At 47.1% G+C, this 26,245-nt stretch overlaps 2 protein-coding genes across 9 annotated transcripts in view; one reads left to right on the forward strand and one right to left on the reverse strand.

Moving 5' to 3' along the window:
- Nucleotides 1-20: 20 nt before the first annotated feature.
- Nucleotides 21-24,084, forward strand: SAR1B (secretion associated Ras related GTPase 1B). Of its 6 annotated transcripts, XM_052689924.1 has the most exons (9): nt 464-583; nt 4,718-4,791; nt 7,490-7,609; nt 8,306-8,371; nt 8,940-9,043; nt 9,527-9,658; nt 10,815-16,617; nt 21,212-21,333; nt 21,433-24,084. In XM_052689924.1, the coding sequence occupies exons 2-7, from the start codon at nt 4,734-4,736 to the stop codon at nt 10,929-10,931; spliced, it is 597 nt and encodes a 198-aa protein (XP_052545884.1). In that variant the 5' UTR covers nt 464-583; nt 4,718-4,733; the 3' UTR covers nt 10,932-16,617; nt 21,212-21,333; nt 21,433-24,084. The 6 variants fall into 6 exon arrangements, with proteins under 6 accessions (XP_052545888.1, XP_052545887.1, XP_052545886.1 ...); XM_052689928.1 differs by lacking the exon at nt 464-583 and adding an exon at nt 21-159 and having other exon boundaries at nt 21,212-24,084; XM_052689927.1 differs by lacking the exon at nt 464-583 and adding an exon at nt 22-239 and having other exon boundaries at nt 21,212-24,084.
- The window catches only part of JADE2 (jade family PHD finger 2), a 56,190-nt gene continuing 51,869 nt past the window's right edge, over nt 21,925-26,245 (reverse strand). For all 3 annotated transcript variants that reach the window (XM_052689913.1, XM_052689911.1, XM_052689912.1), the window contains one exon: nt 21,925-25,721. In XM_052689913.1, the coding sequence (XP_052545873.1) occupies nt 24,877-25,721 (845 nt within the window). In that variant the 3' untranslated portion in view covers nt 21,925-24,876. The remainder of the gene's footprint in view (nt 25,722-26,245) is intronic.

Below are 26,245 nucleotides of genomic sequence, written 5' to 3' on the forward strand. Positions count from 1 at the left end.
GCCGTGCGACGTGTCCGGCCCGTCACCCGTCAGGGCAGGGAGCCCGCGTGTAAAACACAGGGTCATCGCTACAGAAATTGCTTAAACGTCCCCGCGTTCCTCTCGGTCCCCACTGCGAGTCCGCTGTCGGCGGGGCGGCACTGCCGTACGCGGTGCTCGGTGAGAGCCGGCGAGTCGCCGTGCGGCACCGCGGAGTGGGAGCCCCAATTCGGCGAACGGACGGGATCCTCAGCGCTGGGGTGCGGTGACACGGCGCCGCTCGAGCCGATCGGGATACGGGAGGCCGCGGGCCGTGCGGGGCACCGAGATCGGGGCTGCCCCCCGCGTTCCGCTCAACTGCGGAGAAAAGGTGCGGAACGCGAGGAGAGACCGCCCGCCCTCCGCCTCCTCCACGGCAACGCGGTGACACGCGACGGATCCGCGCCCGGCCGACGGCGGCTGGGGGGGAGGCGCCGGGCGGAGCTCCGCGCTGTGCCGCACGGCCGGGCCCGGAAGGCGCCGCGCGGGGGGCGGAGCGGGGATCGGCGGCGGGGTCGATCGGTGTCGGTGCCGGTGGAGCGGCCGGAGCTGAGGCTCGGCGGTGGTGAGCGAGGGGACGGGGAGCCGACGGGGCGAGGCCTCGATGCCGGCCGCGGCCTCCGGGGCTCCTCCGCGGCGCGCTGCGGGCGGTGCCGAAGCCGCGGCCTGCCCTCGTCCCCGTCGCTCGGCCGCTGCGGGCTCCGGCCTAAAGCGGCCTGCGCGGGTTGCGCCGCGGAGCGACCGGGCGCGGGGCGTCGGAAGCGAGAGCGGCTGCGGGAACGGCGCTTCGGTACGGCCGGGCCGGGCCGTGGCGGTGGCACGGATAGGACGCGGCGCTCGGAAGGGTTCGATCCGCGCTGGGTGCCCCTCCCGTCGGCTCGGCATCTCCTTGGTCGCAAATACCGCTAAAAAACACCCCTTGTCGTGGGAAAATGGACGAGTTTCGCGTTTCTGCCCGATGCTTCCCTCCCTACTATTAGTTTTCTCTCTGCACTCCTAGCAACAGAAAGAGCCATTGTTCTCTGGGTCAGAGATGCTGAGCTGACGGCTATGAAGGCTGCCGTGTGCCTGCTGTGTCTTCTTCGGGCTCTCACGGCTGTGTCAGGCTGCTTTGGGTACATTTATTGCTGAATTCTCATCCGGATTTCTGTGCTGTTGTCACGAAAACAACCCACGGTCCTCCTGCTAGTAGATAGAATTGTTTTCCACACCATCCGAAAAAGCCCATTGCTTCTGAACGCCGTGAATCAGAATCCTGGTCACCCCTTAAGTTCCCTCTCCTCACCTGCCTGCCTGCAAGCAGTGTGGTTGAATTTCCTTCCCGTTTAATTTCTTCTTATTTTTTGCTCACTCTGTGCAGAGCCCCTCTGGGCGCTCACCCCCCTCTGGGGGGGGCTCTGCAGACTCTGATCTCTGGCTCTGAGATAACCAGCCCCATGCCTGCCGTCTGCTGCATGAATCTTTTATGATTATTTGGTGGTTTCTTTTGAGTCCCGTCTCAGATTTCACTTTGGTGTTTGTGATTTCAAGAATTGTATTGTAATATAACGTAGTAACCTGCAAGTGCCTTACAACTTTCTCCTCTGGTTGTTTAGCACATTGTTAATGATCTGTCAAGGTTTGTTCTGAGCATCATTTCTTCCAACACAGATCACGATAGATCACCCAGAAGATCAAAGATAATTTCATATTCGTGCTCTGATATGTTGGGTTTTTTGATGATTTGTTTTTAAAATAAGTACAGAAACTGCTGCAGTGGGCCCCGCTTTGAGACTATGATCTGAGAGCAGCTTCTGTGAGCTGGACTGCGACTGAAGCACTTACTCAGCTGCTTTTAGGGCCTCGTGTGCCTGTTGCAGTGCTGTCTTGACAGATAAACTGTGTACTTTGCAGTTTCAGATCTGCTTTGGATCAATGCTAACTACAAATATATTGTCACGGAATAAAGGACGCAGTAGAGCTAAGTATATGTCCTGCAATACATAATCTTTGTTATTCAGCCTGTCTAGTAGCAGCACTGTGTGATTGTTCTTTCTGAAATCGCAGAGATGACTCGCTATCAAAAAACTGATTAAAGTACCCAAAGAAAATCTGCTGTTAGCTCATTTTCGGGCCATGTTGTTTCCTCAAGCGTGGTGTCATAGAATACATTTGACTGAGACAGCAAATTGTCATTTTACTCACTGAACTTGTTACGGGTTTTGATTTTTGTTGTTGTGCAGAAATAATTTAGATTGTTAAGGTGAGCTTATTTGAAATGAGAATTCAGGTGATCATTTCTCTTATCTGAGAAGTTTCTCTTATCTGCGCGTTTGAGAAGTAAGCATTATTCTGTTTCTGGAATGTAGTAATTGACTTCTAGCCAGGAAAATGCAGGTCTAAGGCAGGGGCAAAAATCCCTGCTTCTCGTAGGAGAAAAAGAAAACATGGAACAACTGTGAGCAAGTTTGCTGTCTTATCCCTGCTGTCAGCAGCATTTTGCAGAAGATGGGCTGGAGAGGCTCCCCAGGAGACACAAGTGACACTTTGCTTGTGAAATAATGTTAACCAGGGTTGTTAAAGGTGTTTGGAGGTGGCAACCATCTGTTGTTGACGCTAGAAAACTCTTCTCATGTTTCTGAGAATCCACAAGTGGATAAGTTGGCGATGGCTGTGAACTGTCAGTACCAACAGGTTGTCAGGTGTCCGTTTCAATTTCTCCTTAAGTCTGGGTCCTCACAACTCATTACTTTCAAGGGAGTCCTTGAAATAGCCCTAAAATAGTTCTCACTGCTCTGCCTTAATGGTGCATCACGGGGGCCGGAAGGTCGGAGTCGATGCACGCTGGCTGCGTGGCCCAGCCGTGCAGTGTGCTGCGGGTTGTTGTGGCTCAGTGTGACACTGCCCTGAGCTGGGTTGGTGTTTTTTCTGTGCGATAAGAGTAGATTTAATATCTCTGTCCAAATAGCTCAAGTATGTTTTTACAATTTGCTGTCAATTTTTTCCCCATTTTAAAAGTAGTATTTCCCTTTAAGGGCTGCCGGCTGATAGCAAAGCACGTTCTGCTGTATTTGGAACCTTGCCTTGTTAGAGGTTTTTAGTGAGTGAAGATTTCCTTCTTTCATCCATAAGCTTCACAGAAGGAAGTGGTTAATACAGCTAAACTCTGTGAGGTTATTCTCACCTCAGTAATCTGAGCACTGCTCTTGCATCACGCTGTTTGCACTGATTTGCAAGTTATTTGGGCAGATCATTTTCCTAAGCCTTACAGAGGCTTTTCTCGATCGGTGTTTTGTTCAAGCAATAAATAAATCTGCTGACGTGTCCTCCTGCCATATTTGCTTATTCTTGACCTTTGCTTTTTAGACATGTAAGTGACAGTTTCAGCCATGACGTTGTGTAACTGGTTGTTTATGTATTGACAAGCTTATTTGTATCTTAAAATTTGCAACTGTTCCAGTTGGTCGGCTGTGGGAGGTGGGGAAGAGTTTCAGGGTTAGTCATGGGGAAGCCTAACGCTTCATCATCCTCAATCAGGGAGGGCAAGTATGGGCTGAACGGATTTTGTTCCTGTGAGCAAACATAAATAACAATAACATTTCATCCTCTTTCGGTATTGCCGTGACGTACCTGTTGCTGTGTGGAGGAAAACCTCCGTGTGTTGTCATGAGTGTGATTGTTAGGACAGGCAGACGGATTTGGGTCTGGTGCTGACCTGTGGTCTGACTGCTCTGTGCTACGCTCCAGGCTCAGGGCTGTCCTAAAGCCATCCTGCAAGCCCCAGCACACAAATACTGTGCTGACATACAGGGTATGCTGCCCTCAACTCAAAGACCTGAACTCCGACTTCCCAACCTGTTAGGAGGAATTAAGTACTGCAGCAGGGTTAGCTAGCTAATGCTCCTAAGGAAGCTGCCCTTTGGTCTTGCAAAAGCTTTTCCAGCTAGGTACTAATTTGCTCTGTCAAACTGGTGTTCTCGGTGTGACTACCCTCACTTTGGATAATGAGGAAGATGGAAGTTAAGAAACTAATTGCTCATGGCTGCCCTAGAACCTAGGGACAGCATTCTCTTACCTGAAGGCGCAGCTTCAGAAAAGGTGCAGTTGGTAGTGGTGGTGATGGCTGGATTTGGTGATCCTAAGGGTCTTCTCCAACCTGAGTGACTCTGTGAGGTCCTGGCCCTTCTCCCTCTGTGCTGTGTGTGTTCTATAAACTTTCAAGGTGTGAGATGTCCCTCAGAGGCTGCTGTTGTGGCTGGCTGTGTGCTGCTGGCCCAGTTGGCCACTTGCTGCCCCCCAGGGACTGGAATGCTGTTGTTTTTACCATCCTAGAAAGAAGGGGATCTTGTGAAGTCCCAGGGTACATCCTGTTGTCAAAGGGCATCTGCCCACAGCTGGTGCCACCCTGAGCATCCTCACCTCAACCCTCTTTTCCTGAGCCTCGTCCAAAAATGGGGGAGGGATGTGGTGTTCCAGAGTTCTGCTTTGAGATAAGTTTAAGTTTAAGCTGTAGGTGGTAGAAGTCTGTACGAGACAGTAGTGGGGGTTGCAGCCATAAGTGGTGGTTCCAGTGCCATGGGCCCCTTACAAGGCAAACAGACAGGAGGTGTGCAGACAGCAGTGTCTTATTGTAGAACCTCTCAGGAGTCAGCCTCAGGAAGCACCTCACAGTGTTTGATGTGTTGTTCTAACAGAGCATTCTATTTTCTGTTTATTTCAGACTAAAAGATTCAGATATGTCCTTCATATTTGACTGGATTTACAGTGGCTTCAGTAGTGTATTACAGTTCTTAGGTAAGTTTTTCCTGCTGTTTTTAGCAGGATTAATAGCATGTCTATTAACCTATCTTCAAACCGAGGGGCTTGTTAAATAATAACATTTATTTTAGTGTATATTCAGTATCACTGAAAAAAAAAGTTTCACTTATCAACACTGAGTATTTCCATAATGTATTCTCCACTCAATCTGACATTCATCCTGTAACCTCTTGAAAATTACTTTTTCTTTCAGGAACATAATAGGCTTGTTGTTTTTTTTTAATGACTACATTTAAACTGGTGTAGTCCAGCTAATAAAGCTTCTCCTGAGTTTTTTTTTCTTCTTTAAAGAATCCGACTCAATTATTTGGATTGAATTCTTTTGAACATAAGCATACAGGGTGAAACATTAGCTTTTGTAAAACGGGAGGGAAAAAGAGCACAAGAGGAATGGGAGTGCTACAGTACTCAGAAGAGGAGCAGAAGTTGCAGATAACATAGATAAAAAGGGCAGTGTACAAGTTTCAGGGATTCTATTCAAGTAAATAAAAAGAATTTGTGATTAATGGGCCATGGCAATCTGTGCCACCTGCATTTTATCAGTTGAAAGTTTAAACTTTTTCGCTTCATGTTAGACCCTTGGCCTGCCATTGAAATATTAGTCAGTAAAACTTTAACTGAGTTGACCAACCTTTCTTATCTCCTCTTACTTAGCCAAGCAGTGATTGCTGCACGCTAGCTTGCTTTCCTATACCTGCACATAAAAAGTCTAATTCTAGTGAGAGATGCTGAAGCCTGCAGCAGAGAATTGCCCTTTACATGTCCCTCTTATTCTAAAAAAACCCCAACCTTTCATTCTCATGTCCTGTGTGAGAGTGGCAAAAAATGCAGTTGTTTTACTACAGCTTAGTGGTGTTTCACTTAACTTGTAAGGTAAGTGTAAACTGCAGTTTCTTCTGTGATGTAAGTTTATATATGGAAATGCTTGTTCAGTTCTCTCCCTGTCAACATCAGTACTTTCACCTCTGTCCTGTAGTTTAGTGGTTAATGATATTTGAGTATAGGAGAAGGTGAGCTGGGAAATAAGAGTTGTGTTTGAAAAAGAGCTATGAAAACACTCTGCAGTTCTTGTAGTAAAAAAGGTTACTAATGAAATAAGCTGCGGTGTATGAAAGCATATTCTTCCCTGCAGGTTATAAAACATGCCCTGGTGGAATGCAGTTCCAGAGATTAGCTTGAAGGGGGGAGAAAGGTGAGCAAACAGCAGCAGTGTAAAGGTCAGGCAGATAGAGGCACATGTGATTGTGGATTGCACAGCATCCCCGGGGGTGGCTGAGGAACCCCCTGTGAAACAGTGCTATTTAAAATCTGACAAAAACAAAGTATGTGCAAGGATAGTATATTTGATAAGAAGTCACCACCACTTTTGCCCTCATCGGGCTTGAACTGGGAAGGACCTTTCTCATCAGAAATCATCCTCACTAGGCTGAGTGCAGCATCTGTACTTTATAATCAATATTGTGAATAGCACAGAAACTGGGCAGCACCTGTGGATCTCTAGCAGTTCAGATGTGGCTCCCAAACGGGCCAGGCTGTGTGACCATAGGAAGATGCAGTGGAGCAGAGATCTCAGGGTGATCAGTGCCTATGGAAAGGAATAAGGGCTCCAGCAATACTGTTGCTGGGTCGAGGTACAGAGCAGGGCACTGCTCATAATGTGACCTTTGAACAGCTGCAGAGCTCTTGTTCCTGTGGCACTCGGCACAACCTTTGGCAGTAGGCAGGGTTCTGGAGTCTAGTTTGCAGGTCAGGGGAGTTCATTGTTTTTTGGAGTAGGATGTGTGGATAACTTCAGTGGTAAAGTATACCTCACAGAGTACTGCTGTGTCATCACAGTGGCTGTAAAATAAACCTTTCTTTCAGTGTATGCCGCAATACTGTGACATTATCTAGTTTGATTAATTTTTTTTTCTGTCATAACAGGAGGGACTTGAACAAAATATACTCTTTTCCTGACCCGGGATGGTTGATATTTTAGAGTCCATTGTTAACACTGTGTGATAGAATGGCTTGGACTGGAGGGAAGGTTCATTTGGTCATTTGTCATTTGGTAGAGCAAAGCAAGCTGCCCTGGCAAGGTTCAGTTGAGTTTTCTTTTAGCTTTGCTCAGATAAAGTAAATGCAATTATGTGTGACACATTTACATCAGTCATGTGCCTCTCTCCCCAGATGCCACTCAGCATCACATCAGCTGTGTGTAGCAAGCATAGCTGTGATAAGCACATGAGCAAGTATGAATGTGGCCTGTACAAGTAGGAGAGCACTTGCTGATAAAGGGCCTTGATAAAGTGCACTGCGGAGCTTGACAGGTCTGTATTTTGTGCCATGGCTGTACAACTTTTCTCCTGGGAGTGGAATCATCTCTCATGTTAGAAATAGTGACTGCACATGGACGCTTCCATTAGCAATCACACACCCCTTCTCTACTGACTGTCACAGCTGTGCCAACAGAAATCTGTAGGACATACGTGTAGGAAGGTGTCTTGGTCTTGCTGATTAGCAGACCACACAGAATCTGAGAGAAGCTTATGCTTAGCAGTGTTGAAAGATGCCATTGCTGTCACTCTAAATGTTTGTATTTTATATGTACATGATGTGGGTTCCTGTTGGACAGTGCTGCTCAGATAATACTCCCACTGATAGAACTAATTCAGTAGGTTATTCTTTGTTACAGGACTGTACAAGAAATCAGGCAAACTAGTTTTTCTTGGACTGGACAATGCTGGAAAAACTACACTGCTGCACATGCTCAAAGATGACAGGCTGGGACAGCATGTCCCCACACTACACCCCAGTAAGTTAACGTTCCTAGTTCCCTTGCTAGAAAGTACTGCAGGAAACCTGATTATACATTACAAGTAATTGGGGGGAGACAAAGAGTAATGGAATTGAGAAATTCTGAATTACAGAAGCTGTGAGAAATTGAGACTTGAAACATTTGAGGGCAGCTTCTCTGGATATTTGGAAGGTTAGCATTTCCATACACTGTTCTGATTCTCATTGACTCATTGACTCTGATTGTTACCATGGTAGCCTTGCAGGAGGAAAAGTTCAGCAGAGGTTAAAAACATGGGCTGGTGAAGTCTAGGAGAAGGTGAGCAATTAAGCAAGGACACAACAAGGAGTGACCTCTGCCAGTATTGCATGTGAAATTTCATCTATGTGGCAAACCAAATGCCAGAGCTACCTATTGCCTTTGAAATGGGGGAGAGATAAATCACGTGCAGACAGACATTCTCTGCTGTTCTCTTAACACTGTAGATTTCTGACATCTGTTTTAATTACATTTTGTTGTTACATAAATGTTACTGATTTTGAAAGAAATTGTATCTCTCTGCTATATTTCTTGAGAAACAAAATACTGAAAATAACAAGAGAAAGTGAAATCAGTGTCCTGAGTAGTCAGGCTATTACGTATAGTAGAATACTGTGTAGTATGTATATGGTGATATATGATCTTCACAGAGAACGTAATTCTGTGTATTTGTAGCTTCAGAAGAGCTGACAATTGCTGGTATGACTTTCACTACTTTTGATCTGGGTGGACATGCTCAAGGTAAGAGAATATGTTGACTCATTTAACTGCTGTGAATTAGAGTTGTTTACAGTCAGTTTGTCTCAGATCAGAAATACGACCATACTGCAGAGATCAGCTTCCCACACTCTCTTTGGTAGTGTTAAAAACATTCACTGCTCTGTTCCTGTCTCTGCCACATACTGTGCTCCCAAATACAATTTGGCAGGAGCTGCAGTAGATCAGGATTCTTTGACTGATGGTAACTATTTTGAGGAGGATTAGATAGTTTTTGTTTTAGAACATTGAATTTCTTGTGTATACCTTCAACCTCTGTGCTTCAAACTAACCTTTGTTGATGTAATACTTGGGGAAACACAAAAAGGTTCAGTCCATCAGTGTGTGCATGTGAGATAGAGTGGTGATAACAGCAGAGAGAATTATGCATTTGCTCCGTTATCTCAAGCTTTATAAAACATGGGTTTGCATCCTGAAGACTGGCCATGTACACTAAGACTTCAGAAATACGTGTGGCTTCTCCATTCCTGAGTTGCATCGCTCTAAGCTTGGGGATAATTTCCATTGGTTTTATTTCACTTCTTCCCTGTAGCTCGCAGAGTGTGGAAAAACTATCTGCCTGCCATCAATGGCATTGTGTTCTTGGTGGACTGCGCAGATCATGACAGACTGCTTGAATCAAAGGAAGAGCTCGATGTAAGTTTAACTGGGCTGTTGAAAATCTGGATTCTAACCTCTAAGAAATAACCTCCAATTCCCCGTGTTCAAGAGAGCTCTCCTGCCACAATTTCACTTTTAGCATCTTCAGTCCCATCTAGTTGTATTTTGGTTCTGTCACCCTCTTCCTGCTCATTACCGTGTGCACTGTACGTAGGTGAACGTTCTGTTCTGCCAGTGGAATCAGTATTGCTCCATTTATGATGTTTTCTATGTTGTGAATGAGTAATTTAATTTCTTTTATCGCAAGCAGATTGAACAACTCCCATCAGTTATTTTCATTGCACCAAATAACAGTGAATTTTGCTGCCCTTACTTCTTAGAAAGACCGAGTTTCACCACATTGTTATTAACATTTTGTCTTAATATAAAGCCCTAAATCAAACTACATCCTGAAAAAAAAGCTTTAAATCAGGCTATCTCCTAAAATAGTCTCTTTCCCCTTTCTCCTTTCCTTTGCAGTCACTAATGACAGATGAAACTATTGCTAATGTGCCTATCCTAATCCTTGGTAATAAGATTGACAGACCTGAAGCCATCAGTGAAGAGAGGTTACGAGAGATGTTTGGTCTGTATGGCCAGACAACAGGAAAGGTAAAGCTCCTTTTTTTTGTTAGAGATCTCATGTTTACCCTACAGTTCTGTGTTGATTCTGGTTCACTCAGCTACACAAAATAAATGGGTTTTAGTTTGTTATATACTCAGTACTTAATAGGTTTGTGTGAAAGAAATGCTGTGCGTGTTAGAAGCATCCCTACTGCAGCTTCTATTCATCATTTCCAATAACACATTTTGCCAGGGAAAATGTAGTTGTACTAAGCATAGATTTCAGTACTTGAGCTACTTCTGTGCAGTACTTTTATAAGGTGAACATGTTTTCAGAGGCTACAGTTCTAGTAGGAACTGGAAGAGAAAACTTGATAGAGTCCTCCAGTAAGTGATTTTTGTCATTTAAACTGCAGATTTAGTACAATTCATTACTTAGCATATTTAACTGAAATTTAGAAACAGGGTTATACTTCTGCAGAAATCTGAGTTTGTAGGCAGTGGAAAAACATTCCTACTAGCAGATTTATATTGCCCATCTTTGTGGTAATTCAGCTCTCTTTGAAGTAAACACAGTGTACTGCTTGTAATGGAGTTTTGGGTACAAGGAATTAAAAAGAAATTACATAGAAACAAGAATTGCGTGGGTTAGCTTTAGAATAGGTGTAATGGAATATAAACAATTATTATTCATTTCTTTTTATCGTTTTGTTTTGCATCTTGCTCTGTATTTTACAACTCCGCATGCAGTCTGTGAAGTAAGAATCCTGTAGTGAGCCTGCAGTTGAGGAATAGCTTTGTCACACTGTGCTGCTCTTGGCAAGAAAGCAACCTGCACTCTGATTGTGGTCAGCCCTACAGTTTGTAGCAAATGCTCTTTTTATCTGCTTGGAAAGCTGCTAGAAACATTGCAGGGAACCGCCTCTGAAAACTGGAGTCTGAGCTCTCAGATTCTCTATACAGATGCTTGCTTTTGCACTCAGGTGCCACGCACTTCATGCTCTCTGAATGTGGCTGCACATGAAAATATGCTCAGGGACTGTAAGGCTGGCATTGTGTGCAGAAGTTTCAGAGTCACTTTCTTCAAAGATTCTAACATCAACCGTAAGGTAAAGAATGGCATTGTGTAGAAACAAGTGTCAGTGCAGAGCAGCTGTCTCTTTGTAGAGATCCTATAATTTGGAGTGCTTCTGTCTCTTTGCAGGGCAGTATACCATTGAAAGAACTGAATGCAAGGCCACTAGAAGTGTTCATGTGCAGCGTGCTAAAGAGACAAGGCTATGGAGAAGGATTCCGTTGGATGGCACAGTACATTGATTAATGCCAAGATCACATTAGTGCATCCTGTCCCATGTCTGAATATTAAGTCTGCTCCTTATTTGATCACTCGGTGTACACAACTTGGATTCATTTGACTGTTTAGTTATAAAAGCATCCATTTTTACATAATTGTATCTCCTATGCTAAATTGTAAGTGTGAGGATTGAGACATTCTTTCAAGCAAGTTTGTAAGTTGAAGTACCACCACATGTTAGCTTTCTAATCCCATACAGCATTCTTTTGCAACATTTAATTTAACAAGTCTCCAGCACCATTTTTGGACAGAGCAACTTTCCAGTACAGTATGTTTGAATGCACTTTTTAACAGCTAAAAACTGCAAACGTGAGAAATATTTAATGCTTATCATGTTAAATTTTTTTATGTACTTTTTTGAAACTGGTTTTATAACTTTAGAGTATATAACCATCTTTCAAGGAATAATAAATAATTAGCTGATGGATAATTGCATGATGCCTTACAGTTTTCAATAATATACTTTCTTATGCAACGTCATGCAATAAATTTAAATCCAGTTTTTGGCAACTTTAATGGAAAATGTTTCATTTTAATGTGTCTTAACTAGTGAGGCTGTCTGACGATCTGAATATGGGGGATGTTTTCCCGAAGCACAGAAGGCCACAAAGTACTTTCATTGTATATTGGAGAGTAAACTGTTTCCTTCAGACTACCAAATTGCATTTCCTTTAGGATTTTACATTAATGGAACTCTAATCTGATGCCCTTATAACTACCACCTTTAAAAAGTACAGATCATGGAAATCAGTTGTGCCGATGCAGATCTTGAACTAATGTAAAAAGCGGTCTTACTCTGCTGGTACCTTGACTTACACCCCTGAAATGACACAGAAATTACAATCACCATTAGTGCTACACTGAATTGTTCTGTTCTTGGTTTCAGTAGATTTGGATTCTGCCAGAAGATTTGTCTGTGACATTGCCAGAAACAAAACAAATCGCTGCTGTCGCTTGTGAAAATGTGTCAGCCCACCCCTAATTGGACAGTTTTATTTTGGTGTTCTGAGTTGGAACAAGATGGATTGTTTTCTGCAGTTTTGCCCTGAAGCTCGGTCAGAATGGCAGTTGTTGCGTGCCCAGGTGGCTTGTTTCTGGGGTCAAATTCCATTATCTTCAGTGCATGTTTCCAGACTTTTGACTGTTTTTTCCCCACCTCCCAGTGCATTCGCTCCCTGAGCAGGTTATTTTCTAAGAAGGAGAGGTGACGCACGTAAATATATGGACATCTTGTTGACACTGGCTGACATTGCCATGGAACTGTGATTTGTGTTTCTGTGTGCAGCAGATGTAGCTGATGAAGGTAGGGCTTCAGCCCTGGGATCGTTGTTTCGCTGCGGTGGGTTTGGCTTTCACTGTGCAGTGTGTTTCACCTTTGCTCTTCCACTTTTCACAAGGGTGAAAAGTATTGAACTGCTACAGATGTTCTTACAGAATCCCAGGGCTGGGGCTGCTTTTTACTCACTGTTGTCGAACTTCTCTAAAATGCTTTAGGCCCTGTTTCTTCAACATCAGTAGCAGCAAACAAATTTCTGTCTCTCTTGGTTTCGTACATAATTTTCTCTCTTAAACCACTGAGTTTGAATCTCGTATTTTAAGCCTGCAGACTTTAAATGTGAGCCCGTAGTCTCTAAATAGGCACATGGTGAGTAAATAAGGGGTACTCCCCTCCCGGATCAGGGCTTGTGTGATTAAATAATGATGATGGTTTCCCCTCAGTCCAAGGTTGTGCGTCTGAATCAGATGAATAATCCATAACCTAATATAGACGATAGCTGGCACTAGTTACAGCACAATCTTGCAAAATTTTAAGCATACTTTGTGCGTGGTGAAGAACAGAAGTGAGGCTGTGGGGTAGATTGACCAGCATGAGTTGATCCTGCCTTTAAACCAGTGCTTTGCTGCAGAGCAGTGCCTCCGCGTTGCACAAGTCGAACAGTAGATAAGAAATGTCATCTTACAGGTGTGTAGACAACATGCGAGTCTTTGCTCACATGATGGGGAACACAGATTTTTCCCCACCCCACATGTTTTTCTCATAATGGTTATAATGCAACAGTGTAAATATTCAGAACTGCTTCTTGCGGTCACGTAGCTGTGTTGAAGGGGGAGACTTGGGACTGTGCTGCCTGTGTTGATGGAAATGAAGCTGGAAGTGGAGTTGTGCTGCTCTCGTGCTCCTCTCTGAGTGGGGAGTGCCTGCAGACCCCTTCCATAGGCTGAGCCATTCCACGGGTGTTGGAAGAGAGAGGGGACCTCTTCAGCTGCCACTCAACCTACTGTGAATAACATGAGCTGTAAGGAGAGGGCTGATAGTCTGAAGAGCTAAAAAAGACCAGAGGTGATGCTGCTTTAAAAGTGTGTGAAGGGTAATTCTTAGCGTTACAGAAGTACTCAGATTTCATGTTTCATACGGTGAGATGCTAGTTTAAATGTGGTTGTAATAAGGGCATGAAGAAATTTGGACCTTTTGTTTTCTGTCTGGGTATCGTAATGGTTCCCACTGTGGGAACAGCTGAACAACAGTCACCAATAATCTCACTGTTCTTTCTGGAGAGGAAATATTTCCTCTGTAGTTTACATTCTGTTGTGCACATGAATGTGAATGGATGTTGTGTATCTTTGTGTGAAGACTTTATTGATAGAAAAATACACTCGTGAGAGTTCTTCTGGTGGTTTTCATCCCCACCACCCCTCCATCTCCTGTACCTTTATTTCTGGAGGTTGCTTATTGCTGTGACTGTGACCAGTCCTACTAACTTACAAAAGAAGCAACGTTCACATCTGGGTCTGACTTTTGTGAATTACGTTTGCACTCTTGACTATGCAGATTTCAATTAAGCATCACTTTAAAGAACGTGAAAAAGAAAATTCATTGATAACTGTGTTATTTGTGGAGTCTCAAATTTGCTTTTGCACCACAACATTAAAACAAATGAGTGCAGATTTCTAAAATACTAACAACAACTGCAGACAAAACGGCCCATATTTCACTGCAGTGACCCCATATAGGAGCATCTGTGAGTTGAATAACATTTATTTTGCTTGGATTTAATTAGACACTGGTTTTAGTATGCACTGTGCAACCGAGGGCCATTGCTGCATTTCAGTCTTAGTTTAATTCATTTTTGTAGCAACATTTATTGGCATTGGAGGTGGGAAAGATCTGTGACTGTTCTCATTTACCCTCGTCCAGACCAAGACTATTTCATGAAGTGTATTATCTCATGCTGTATTCAGTGTTCAGGTACTGTCTATGATGTGCCAAAGATGACCTATGGCATTCACTGGAATATAATACCTGCATGTACGCGAGCTTTGCCGTGTTTTCATAGTTGGAATTCAGCAGCAAATCGAGCATTTGACATCTGCTTGTTTGTAACTAAACTCAACTCAGAAAAACGATATTGTTGTTCTTCAGTCCCAGTGAATTCACAGGTCTGCTTCAAGTAGAGTTGTTCTCTCTCATTTGTACTGTCAGCGTGTTTGGTTGTCACCAACCAAAGTCCAATATTTCTATCGACTACAACATGCTCAGCCGCAGTGTAAATACTGTAATCATGAGTTATGGACTTCTGAGATGCATTACAAACAGCCTAATCCATTGGCTGTCGGTGGGGACGTGTAACTTATTTGCACTTAGATAAACCACTTTTGCACTAGTATCTCAGCGTGGAACTAAACATTTTCTGTTTTGAAATGTAAGTGCTCTGAATGTTTAAAAGCATAATTTATATAATAAACTGCAGAGGAAGAACTAAAGATGAAAGTGGTCTTAAACATGTCCTTAATGTGGTGTTTCTTATTATTTGTGTTGTCACATCCCAGGCTTAAAATGTAAGTATCAGAAAATAAAGTTCTGTGTTGGGATTTGAAGAAAAGGAGTTCAAAGCAGGTAATTCTTGTCAAATAATTACACTGTCCATGGGCAAGAAGAAGTGTTCTGGCATAGCACACATTCTGGTAGTGACTGGGGGGGGTTTCAGCTGGCTGTAATAGCAGCTCAACCTGTTCTTCATCAGTATTTCTGTTCATGTCTGCATGGAAGCAGATCCTTAATGCAGAAAACATCACCAAAAAAAACCCACCACCAACAAAGAAGCATCATGACATTACCTTTGTTGTGATATTTAAGTGGGATAGAAGGATCCAGTTTTACAAACAGTAACTGTCTTTACAGCCTTGATGCGGTTTTCATTCTAGGATCTCAGGGCTTTTTCATGCAAATGCTGCCTAGCCATCGTCGTGCTGCAGAGGGCTCTTGCCCTTGATTAACCGTGAGGAAAACAAAGTCCAGAAGGAACTTGTCATACCTGGTCACTGCCTGAGTGAAGGGAGCGCACAGAGCCACCAGCAGCAGTCTGAAGTGGAGCAGTGCCTCAGTGAACCTGCCTCAGTGAACCTGCACCCTGCTTGCCCGTGTTCTAGAGAGAAGAGGAAACGTTTGCTGTGCATTTGCTCTCAGCAGTGCAACTGTGCTTGAGCACCCAAACCTGGGAGTCCCCTGGCAGGGGTGTGCTGTGACCGCTGTCAGTCTGGGAAGGGATCAGTCTGACTCTTGCTGTGCTGTGTCCTGGTGGGGAAGCTGAGCTGTTGATGGCATTTGCTCCTTGGCAGCTAATGGCTGGGGACAGCTGTGGGACAGAGGAAGGAAGAAATCATCTGGGTTGAAACGTGGGCCCCTTGTCAGAGAGCAAAAGGGGAGAACAGTGGAGCATCCCAGTGCTGGGGGCATCGCTTTGGGTTTCTGACCAGAGATAAGCATGAGCTGCAGGATGTTGGATGGGATTTGGGGCTCTTGTGACTGCTGGCACTCAGAGCCAGGCTTTGAGCTGAGATGTTTGGTTCCAGCCCAGGGCCTGGACGCCATTTCCTCACTGCTTTCCTGGAGCAGGATCCTGGGTTGGGTTCAACTCCGTGGAGCTGTGGAAGGAAGGCTCCTGGATGTGCCACCACTCGTCTTGCTGTTGAAACTAAGGAATTTAAAGCAAACCTTTTGGAAGCAATGTTACTGAGATGCATTAGTACAAAATTGCAGAGGACATCCAGTGAAAGTGCTCAGTAGGTTCTAAGGGAAAAATCAGAGAAAAGGAATCTGCTGGGGAGAGAGAAATCTTTTCTTTTACTGCGAGTAAACACGTGGAGGGGAAGCTGTGTGGCCACAGCCGGAGAGCAGCTGGAGCTCTGGGTGCTGCTGGGGGCACAGTGCTGGGGCACAGCGGGAGGAGGCAGAGCTGACGGCACCACATAAGATTTTATAGAGCCTGTGCTTTTTTATGGGCATCTGAGATGCTTTTAGAGCTGGCCTAAGGATGACGGGTGTTCCTATGGATCCAGCCCTCCCGTTGGCTGCCTCCCACCCATTGCTCTCCGTGCAGCTCCAGCACACATCCCCGGGAGGAGCGGTGATGCGATGGCTGTGCCTGGAAGTGTGTCTGCACAGAGAGCACGGCTGTGATTTGCACTTCTTTTATTTTACTCCTCCTCTAGTCCTGCCATCTGCTGTTACTACTTCTGTAATGCCATTTTGTTTCCTCATCTCAAACTTGAATTGTCTCCTCAGTTTCAAAAGCAGCATGACTTTTTTTATTTTTTCCCCCAGGCTGCTTTGGGGAGCTTTCATTTCTCAAGAGGTTGATGCTTGAAATCCCAGGTAAGAAATCTGCCAAAGCAGGAATTCTGCTTATGTTCTCCTCGCTGCTGTCAGACAGAACACGAGAGAGAGCCAGGAAAAGATTTATGTTGTGTTTGCTGTTATCCTGGGAGAAGCGAGGGGAAACCAGAAAGCTGCAGTTGTCATGGTTAGCTGAAGTTTGCTGAGGTCCTGCAAGTTTGTTTGAAGGCAGCAAGGAATGTGTAACAGATCCGTATGCATGTGACTGCTGGATGAATTCTATTTATGTCTCTGTAAACACGCAATTATGAAATGAGCTCCACGTGATGATGCTGGTGCCGTCCCTGTGTGACCTGGTCAGCTGTCCCTGGGGTTTGCTTGGGCTTAGCTTGTAGAATGTGGTGCTGCTGGAAGATGTTTGTTGGAAGGTGGTCAAGCAATGGGACGGGAAGCACCAGCATGAATCACAGAACCAGCAGGGCTGGAGAAGACCTCTGGGGTTACCAAATCCAATCCCAACCCATTCCCACTGACCATGTCCCCAAATGCCACATCTCCACGTTCTGGAACAGCTCGAGGATGGTGTCCCCACCACTCCCTGGGCAGCTGTGCCCGTGCCTGACCATTCCCACCATGTTAGCAGATAAGAGAGAAGGCACCATGAAGTGGATAATTTGGATGTTGTCCTCCTTTCCGCTGTAATTCCAGTATGTTTGGTGTGTCTTGGTAGTAAGCAGTTTTCTACCCACTGGAATACTGATTTCAGGAAACTCAGTAGTCCTGGCTATTTCAGCAACAGGTACATGTGCCACCATACAGGTTTCCCTGCTCAAGCAGCAGGCAACCTGTCAGCAAGATGCATTTTCTTCGTGAAGGAAGGCCACAAAAGCAAACATGCCCACAGTGCAGGGCTGGGCTGGCAGGGATGAGCCAGCGTGCAGCGCCTGCAGCCTGGGACATATGGGCTGGCAGCCACTGCCTGCTTGGAGTCTGTGTACCCCTGGGGGGCATGGCAGCTGCTGATGCAAACGGATGAGTCACCTTTAAAACAATGGTTTCTTCGTGCACAATGACTCAGGATAAAAGAAAAACAGGTTTTTCAATAAGCTGAAGCTTGTGATATTGCAAAAAGGAGTAATGCAAGGGGATGTCTTTAACCCTGTGCTGAAAGGCTGACATTTTTCCCTAAAAGTAACAGTGCTGGGGGGAAAAGGTAGGGCTGGTGTGGGTATGTGTGTGGCTGCATCACCTCTGCAGAGCACACAGCCCAACATCTCCCTGTGTCCCAGCACACGTGGATGTGTTACCTTCCATGGGCCAGCAGCACGCAGCGCAGTTTTAGTGCAGAAATTACCAGCATAGCGATTTGAGCACGAATCTGCACACCTGAAAAGGATTTCAATACATCAGAACAGCAAGGTGAAGGGGAGGATAAGAAACGGGCTGTCGACGAAAACGATGCAGCCAGATTAACCAAGCAAACTCCCAGCAAAGGTCCTTCACTGTACTCCATGCGTTTGCATGGGGACAGCAGCTCCCCTCGGCCCCCTGCTTGCAGCGTTGCTCTGTGCAGGAGGAAGCTCAGACCCCGCAGCGCCAATGGGTGCGGGCAGGCCGGGCTGCTCCCGCAGTTCTCCATCCATAGGTGGCAGCAGCCCTTACATCTGTCACCTCACAGCCGCTGGCTTCTTCTGCAATGATTTCCAAACCTTTGGTGCACGATGCTGCCTCAAGAGGAATTCTTTCCGAGGAACGAAGCATCCTTCGAGCTGTTTGCTTGATTTTCTATGAAGACAAATAGCAGAGAGTCAAACTTGATGGTAGCAGGAGAAGAGAATTTTGTTCCAGCACAACTTGCTCGCAGGTAAGAGCGATAGGACAGGAGGTGATGGTCTCACATGGTGCCAAGGAAGGGTCATGCTGGGTGTTAGGGAGCTGCAAAGAGCAGTGATGCATGGACACAGGCTGCCTGGGAGTGGGAAAGTCCCCATTCCTGGAGGTGTTCAGAGCCATGGGAACGTGGCACTTGGGGACGCAGTTATGGTGGAGATGGACTGGAGCTGGGCTTGGGGATCTTGCAGGTCTTTAATGATTCTGTGATGTTGGTCAATAAGTTGCCAAAGAAAAATTATGTTGGTGGCATTGATGAGGAACTCAGTGCTCCATCAGCTGCAGGCAGGATGGGAAGGCCAGCAGGCTGCAGGCCAGGAGAGCACCTGCTGCAGGAGGCAGTGAGTCGCTGGTTGCAGCGCTGGGGACGTAATGGGGAACACTGAACACTGAGGTTGGTTGAGACCAGAGAGCAGCAAGTGTGGGGCAGGATGGGGCTGTGCTCTTTCAGCATCTTCAGTGGTGCCCCTCTTTAGGAGCACAGGGGTGTGATCACTCCAGCTTTGGCTGTATTGCACTTTTTTACCTGCAAAAATGAATCCTTCCTTTAATTGAACCGGATATTCTTCTCTGCTGAAGGTATTCTTCCTTTTGGCTGATGGGATGGCAGTGGTATTCCACCAAGGCAGATGGGTTTTTGTCAGAGTGAAACAATCCTAAGTGAAATCTTTCAAACTGTAATGCAGTGTTTCATCAGGTGTTCAGGCTGATGGGTGGCGTGTTGTGATGGTCGTCACGTTGAGATGGTCATCGTGTTGTGATGGGCAGCATGTTGAGAGGTTGGCACATCTGGCCTCTCCACCTTGGCATTCCCCAGGAGCTGCTCCACACCAGAGATCAGAATGAAGCCCAACTGAGTGTTAATGATGACAAGCTCACGCTGCAGGCAGAATTCCCCCTATTTTGATGCCTCGAAACCCGGCAGGGACGAGAGACTGCTTTTACAGATGAGCAGATCCTCTCAGCTTGTCCTTGACAGCTGCAGATAACAGGAAGATGAGGGCTTAATTACTTTGTAATTAAGCTGATGTTACTATCTTATGTCTGTTCAGTATCTAACACAAAAAGAGCTGCTGATTTTTGGTCATTCATTAGGAGGCAGCAGCGTGGGGGAACACAGATGGGTGGGGATGGAGATGGGGTCCTGCTTCTGGATAGAGGCTGAGGAGAAGCCAAGCTCTGCATGCTGGAAGCTCCTTTCCTCACTGGGAGATTCACAGGGAGCAATTTCCATCTTGGAGACACTACAGAGCAGCAGTTGTTTGCTCCTGCAGCACAGAGCTCAGGCTATCACTGTGCTGTTCCAGCTCCATCTGTGTCCACTGCCATGGCACGTGGAGTGCTGGCAGGTCCTTCCTGAAGCAGTTCAGTCTCTTTGGAAGCCCCCAGTTCCTCCTAGCTTGGGCTGCCTGCACTTCCATCCATGGAAATGGTTGGTTTGGTAATTTGGAGCCATTGCTGCATGTGATGGTGTGGGTGCAGAGCACCCTCCTGGTCGGCTGCAGGGAATTTGGGACAGTCATTAGAGGAGCAGGGTGAAGAACAGTGCTGGGTCAGGGCTGCCAAAGTCTGGGGTTTGCCTTCAGCATTAAATCTAATGGCATCACAGGGTGGAAAGCCAACTCCTGGCAGTGCCATTGCTCCAATTATGTTCATCCCAACATGGGGGCAGTGCACATCCCTGCTGCAGCCCTCCAGCCCCAGCACTGCTGCCTCCACCTGGGGCTTTGTGTCCCCCTGCCAGTTTCGCTCTGACTGTCAGGCAGGGATGAGTCAAAACTCAGAGCAGAACTGAGATGGTAGCACTATGCTGTGCCGTGGAATGGGGACAGTCCTGATCTGTGCCCTTGGGGACCTCATGCTCATTGGATCCCATCCGCACCCCAAAATGGGACCCTCATCTGCAGGACTGCAGCATGGCTGCCATCCCAACATCCCTCCTTTTCGGGGCAGACTTCAGGTGATTGCACTGCAAAACCTCTTCCCGAGGCCAAACTCATGGGAAATGGAGTGATAGCATCACCTGGAGCCAACCTGTAACTTTTTTCCCTGTGACTGCTGGGCTCCTCACATGGGAAACGATCCCTTGTCTTTTTTCTCCGTGTAAAACAATCCCAAATGCTCGGTGTGTGTTTGCCATGTGCGCATCCCATGTGCACGGTGACATTTCTCATCCTTCTGTTAGTACAGATGCTGCAAAGGCAATAACCCTGAAATGTCACAGCTGCAGATTCATGCCACACAGATAAGAAGGGGCAGTTAAATAAGGAATCACTCAATACTTAAATATTACCTAGAAGACAGCAAAATCTGCAGGAATAGAACACAGCGCACAGCACCTGTGTGCTCTGCATTGCTGCTCCACCTGAGAAACACTGAATGCCCCAAGATGGGCAAATGAAGGGAATTTCACTGGCAAGCTTGGGAAAGTGGGCAGGCAACTCATTCCATTCAGCTTTGTACAAAGTTGCACTTAAAATACACACGTGGTCCATTATTTTAATCCCAATTGCAGCTGAAGGTGCAGCAGCATCTCCTGCACCGAACCACGCATGTGATGCTCAGCAGAGTGCTGGGACCCAGGGCAGCCAGACCCTCAGCAATGCAATCAGTCCCCACAGGACTCCACTGCCACTTGCTCTGCTCTCTACATGAATAAAGCCCATGGGTGGGCGATGGGCTTGCTGAGGCTGCATTAAAACCACCCTCATTCCACTTGTGAGTATTCTGGCTTTTGCCTTAGGAATGGGGAAGGCGGTTGGAGCGCCTGGGTGGGTGAGACATCAGCAGCCCCTGGGGGTGCTTTGGGACAGCAGATCACAGCCAGATCCTTGGGCTGACGTTGGATGTTTCCCTCGTTTTGTGGTAAGTTGGAAGTTTGTTTTTTTTTTGTTTTTTGGTTTTTTTTTTTAGAGCTTTTTATTATTCATCTGTTGCAATCATGGCAAACGCATCATTTCACAGCCCTACATGGAAATCCAAAGCCAGGGAACTATTTTTAGAGCACTAAATGCCTCCCCTCGACGTATTCACTGTGGAAGAATAAATACCAAAGGCGCTCTTGTCACATCTGAGGTGGTTACATAGCAGCACAGCAGTGGCTGTAATGGGGAAAGAAAGCAACGTTGTGCCACCAGCACTTCATTAAACACAATGAAGAAGATCCTACTGCGATCCTTCCAGGGGAAGCTGAGGGGAAATTCATTCACTTCCACATCCATCGCTGCGGATTTACGGGGACATCTCCATCCCACTGGTGTTTCAGAGAACAGAAGCGTTTGGGTAGGAAAGAGCTCTCAGATCCCCCATCCAACCCCATCCCTCCACCGTAGCCACGTCCCCACGTGCCACGTCTCCATGGCTTGGGAGCACCTCCGATGCCCAGCGATGGAAATTCAGTGCAAACCCTTTGGGCAGAGATACCCACACCACTCAGTGGCACAGAGCACGCCGATATGCACGCACACGTAAAACACTGCTTTATTGACTGCATTTGCCAACACATTGAGGAATGCAAAGGTTTCGTTTTGTTGTTTCGGTTTTGTTTTTCTCTCATAAGCCATGGGCCATGGTCCCAATGTGTATTAAAGCATACACTGTACCTAAACAGGATGAAAATAATGGCAGACAGAGCTATTCCAAGGCAACACAAAGAGCATGCATAATACAGTCTCACACAGAACGAGTCTGATAACATTATATTGCTTTAAGGATTAACTAACATGGAAAATGTACAAAAAGGAGAAATAGGTTTTTGCATTAATGAAAAATACATTTTTTTTTTCTCTACAAAGGAATTTCTAATACAAGAAAATAAATATTGCAACATAAGCCAAAAATAATTTAAAATTGCTCTTTTCAATATATTTTCAATATTTCTCTTTTCTATTAACAAATGGCACATCACGTTCTTTGAAACAAAGAAAACAGAAGGGTTTCCTCCTCCTGCGACATTCATATCGTTTCCTGTGACTGACGTGGGGTGGGTCTGGGCTGTGTGCGGGTGGAGCAAACGGGGCGACCCGGAGGAACCAACAGCCCCAGGCACGGCCAGAGGGGCGAAGGATGGATGGGTTTGGGTTTGGGGAGCGGGGCTGTGAGCGGGGCTGAGCCAGCGCTGTGCTGGTGCCGGGGCTGCTGGATGGGGCCGCCCCGCTGCCGAGGCGACGGGCGCTCTTACAGTGCAAACTGCGGTTTATACATCTGAAAAGACAATATTTTTCTCTAGCAAAATAAACCCCTTAGATTCTCTTTCGTCTCAAAATACATTTTACAGCATCATCAAAAACAAAATACGGCCCTTTGTGCATCGCTCTCATCACGCAGCCCCCCCGCTCCTCCCGACCCAGTGCCGAACCGCGCGGCTGGGGCTGTTCCGCAGGGTCCCCCGTTTGCTTTCCTGTACTGAGAAGACGAGGAGTGCAGAAGCCGATGAGTGGAGCTGTGTACAGTGAAAAGTTGTGGATTGCTTTTGTTTAACCATAACTGAGTGAAGCACACGGAAGCAAGATTCATTAAAAGGCAGCATATTGATTATTGGTATGACTCTTATACTAGGATACTGTAGCTAAAGCTAGCAAGCCTGATAAGATAAACTAAGTCCTATTTACTGTATTTAACATTATCTGAACATACCGAGCCTTAATTAATGAGCAGATTTTCACCTCCAACCTCGGTGGATGAATTGCTATGGGAGGTGGTTCCCGTTTGGCCGATCCGTGGTTCTGCTCCCCGCGGTGCAGCCGTGCTCTGGGTGCTCCATCCCAGCTCGGGGGGCACCCGGGGCTGCGTGCTGCCTGGGGTCAGCCGGGCTGCAATCTGACCGCTAGTAAGGACTCTCTGAAGGCTGATAAAGCTCATCTACTCTAAAACACCGGGACAGTCGGTTAAAGGAGTCTCAGAGTATCAGAAGAAAGCTCACAGTGAAATGAGCAAAAAGCACTGGAAATCAAAACGGAGGGGCGTGGGCTCAGCACCCCTTCAGCAAGCTTGGAACCTAACGCCGCAGCAGTGTGCATGAGTGTGTCTTTAGTCCTTGGTTGCTAAATAACTCCCAATTGTTCCTAGTGACAAGTTTCCAGTTTCTGGCTGTGCTGCTCGACTGTCAACGTATTCTTTGGCATCCACAAAAAAGATTTGACTGTTCTGTTGGACAACTGTAGTAAGGTTTTCTGTTTGAAGTGATGGGTTTAACCAGTTGCAGAAGTGTCCCAGGTTAGTTAGTTTCTTTTTTTTTTTTTTTTTTTTCTTTTTTAAACATTTTTTATTATTATTTTTAAAAAACAACAACAACAAAAGTTTCAGTGAATTCCTTTTTTTTTTTTTTTGTTCCCTGAGCTCACACTGGGGTCACTCCAATAAAACACGTAGCGCGACTTCACTGTGACCTTTGAAGCCAAAACTGAAGTAATGGTGCAATTAAGTGCAAACACGGAAATTCGCCTGACTCGTCGGTAACATGGGCTTTGAACAACATTTAAGGCTTATTGGGGACATTTTATGCATTAAATTATTGTCATATTTATAATGTCAGCTTCTGTGAATCACCCTCCCACAAGGAATCAACAGCTCGTAACCAGGATTTAAGGAATAAAACAAAAAAACAAAAAAAAAAAACCAGGATAAAGGACAGGGAGGAATAAATTCACCATTTCCACTGTAGCGTTTCGTTGGAAAATCAGAGGGCTGAGCGTGCTCCTTCCCCCTGGCTGCAGTGCCTGGGGCTGAGCACGCTGCTGTGCAGGGGAGGCTCGGGTGGGTGCAGGCTGCCCAGTCCCCCCAGTGCTCCTAAAAGATTTTTCCCTCTCTGTCCTTCCCCACGCCTCCATTCCAGCTTGCTGAGCGCTAACCCATGAACCCGAGCAAACTGCTTCTGGGGGCCGCGGCCGAGGTGCCGCCTCGGGGACAGGAACAACCTGGGATGGTTTCCAATCAGAAGGGAAAAAAAGCAATGACTGAGGTTTTTCTACAAACACAAACGTAACGTGGCTCTCTCCCGCCCCGAGCGCTTCCCCCCCACCAAACTCGTTGTGCTTTTGTCGTTATTTATGTTAGCATCGTGTACTTCCCTCCCTTGTCAATGCACGTGCCCATGGCTGGCTTCCCTGCTCAGCTCCCGGCCCCTGCCTTTACCCCGATACAGCCCAAGGAGGGAGATCTGCCCCTCTGGAATAATGCCCATCGCGTGGCCACCTCCGCAGGGAGCGGGGCAGCCGGAGGGGACAACTACTGTCACGGCAATCTACGTCGGTGATGCTGAAGCTGTATCTCAGGCAAAAAGAGAAGAGAAAGACAACGGTGCCGAATTTCCAACTATATATACAGATTAAAAATCCCCCTCTCGCTGTGATACTAGGCAGAAATTGGCCATGGCAGTTGTGACGGGAGGAGCGGGGTGGCCGCGTGCCGTTAGGAAGCCAGGATGCTCATCCGTACGATCTCCTCGCCGCCCGGCTCCAGCTGGCCCCGCTGCGCCCGGCCGCCCCGCGGCTCCCCATCCGAGTCGCTCATCTCGGCGTCGGAGAAGTAGCCGTCCGTCTCGGCCTCGAAGCGGTGCAGGGGGGGCCCTCCTGGGCCATCGGTCTTGGGGGGCTGCGAGCGCCGAGTCCCTCGGCTCTCCTTTGGTAATTTGAACCGCACGACGGTTTTCGGGCTACCTACGGGGTCAGGCACTTGAGCCGTGGGGTTGGGCTCGGGCCGAGCGCCGTTGGCCGCCACCACCGCCTCCTCCTCTCCGGCGCAGCCCCTCGGGGCCGGCGGGTCGCTGCCTTTGGGGCCGGGCCCCTTCCTCGCTGCCCTTTTTGCCTCTCCTGATCCCCTGCGGTCCGCGGGCCTCGCTGCCCCTTTCTCCGACCTGCCGGGCCGCGATTCCTGGGCGCAGGGCTTGGCAGCATCGTCTGACAGGTCGCTGGTGTGGTTAGTCCACCGCTCCGAGCCCTCCTGCTGGCTCCTGAAGACGGCGGTCAGGCCGCTCCTGGGCAGCTTTTTCTTAGTGTTCGTTCTCGTTTTGCTTTTCACCTTCTTGGCGGCCTCGCTCTGTTTGAAGGGGGACCTCAGGGAGTGGTCCATCATGAAGCTGAGCAGCGTCTCCTCGTCCTGGAGCAGCTCCTCGGACAGGCCGGGCGTGCTGTCCTCGTGGTGCGCGTTGTTCAGGGACCACTCGCTCATGGCCATGTTCTCAGCCGTGATCTGCACCGACTGCGCCAGCCAGCTGTTGAAGAAGGTCCCGTCGATGGGGAAGGAAGTCGACAAGCCTGGGAAAACAAAGGTGGAGAACTGGCTCAGGAACCAGAAGCAGCTCTTCCCTTTGAATAAGAACACACAGCGCTCAGCAAAACTCCCTGATGCTGGATAAACTCAAAATGACTCAGCGTGCCTCGTGAGGAACCAGGAGGGGGCTTGCTGCTGTGTTAATTTGACCCTAGGGTCACACCACATACAGATCTGAGCAGAGCATCTTCCTGCAGCACTGAAAAGCAGCCTGGACCCGCGGTGCAGTGCAAGGGCAGCAGGACAAGGAGGGATCAGCATCCCCTCCCAGGAGCTGCTGCACAGTCCTGCCCAGGGGTGCATCCTGTCTGACCTCCACTGCTGCCCCACTGCCCACAGCACTGCGCTAACCCAGTTCCCAGCACACTCCTGAACAGGCAGTGAACCCTAACGCAGCACGGCTTGGGTGAGATGGGAGGAGGGTCTGGGAGCTCTCACCGAGCACTTGGAAGCATGAGAATCAAAGAGCGGCAGCAGAGATGACAGGCTGGAATGGAAAAAGCTGAAA

This window comes from Tympanuchus pallidicinctus, unplaced genomic scaffold, assembly GCF_026119805.1.
Source record: "Tympanuchus pallidicinctus isolate F22 unplaced genomic scaffold, pur_lepc_1.0 scaffold25, whole genome shotgun sequence".
NCBI lineage: Eukaryota > Metazoa > Chordata > Aves > Galliformes > Phasianidae > Tympanuchus > Tympanuchus pallidicinctus.

Bases quoted from the DNA above. Each gene is read 5' to 3' on its own strand.
- SAR1B (XM_052689928.1), top strand. From the start codon at position 4,734: ATGTCCTTCATATTTGACTGGATTTACAGTGGCTTCAGTAGTGTATTA. The intron at 4,792-7,489 runs GTAAGTTTTTCC...TCTTTGTTACAG, and splicing joins TAGTGTATTACAGTTCTTAG to GACTGTACAAGAAATCAGGC. The intron at 8,372-8,939 runs GTAAGAGAATAT...TCTTCCCTGTAG, and splicing joins TCTGGGTGGACATGCTCAAG to CTCGCAGAGTGTGGAAAAAC.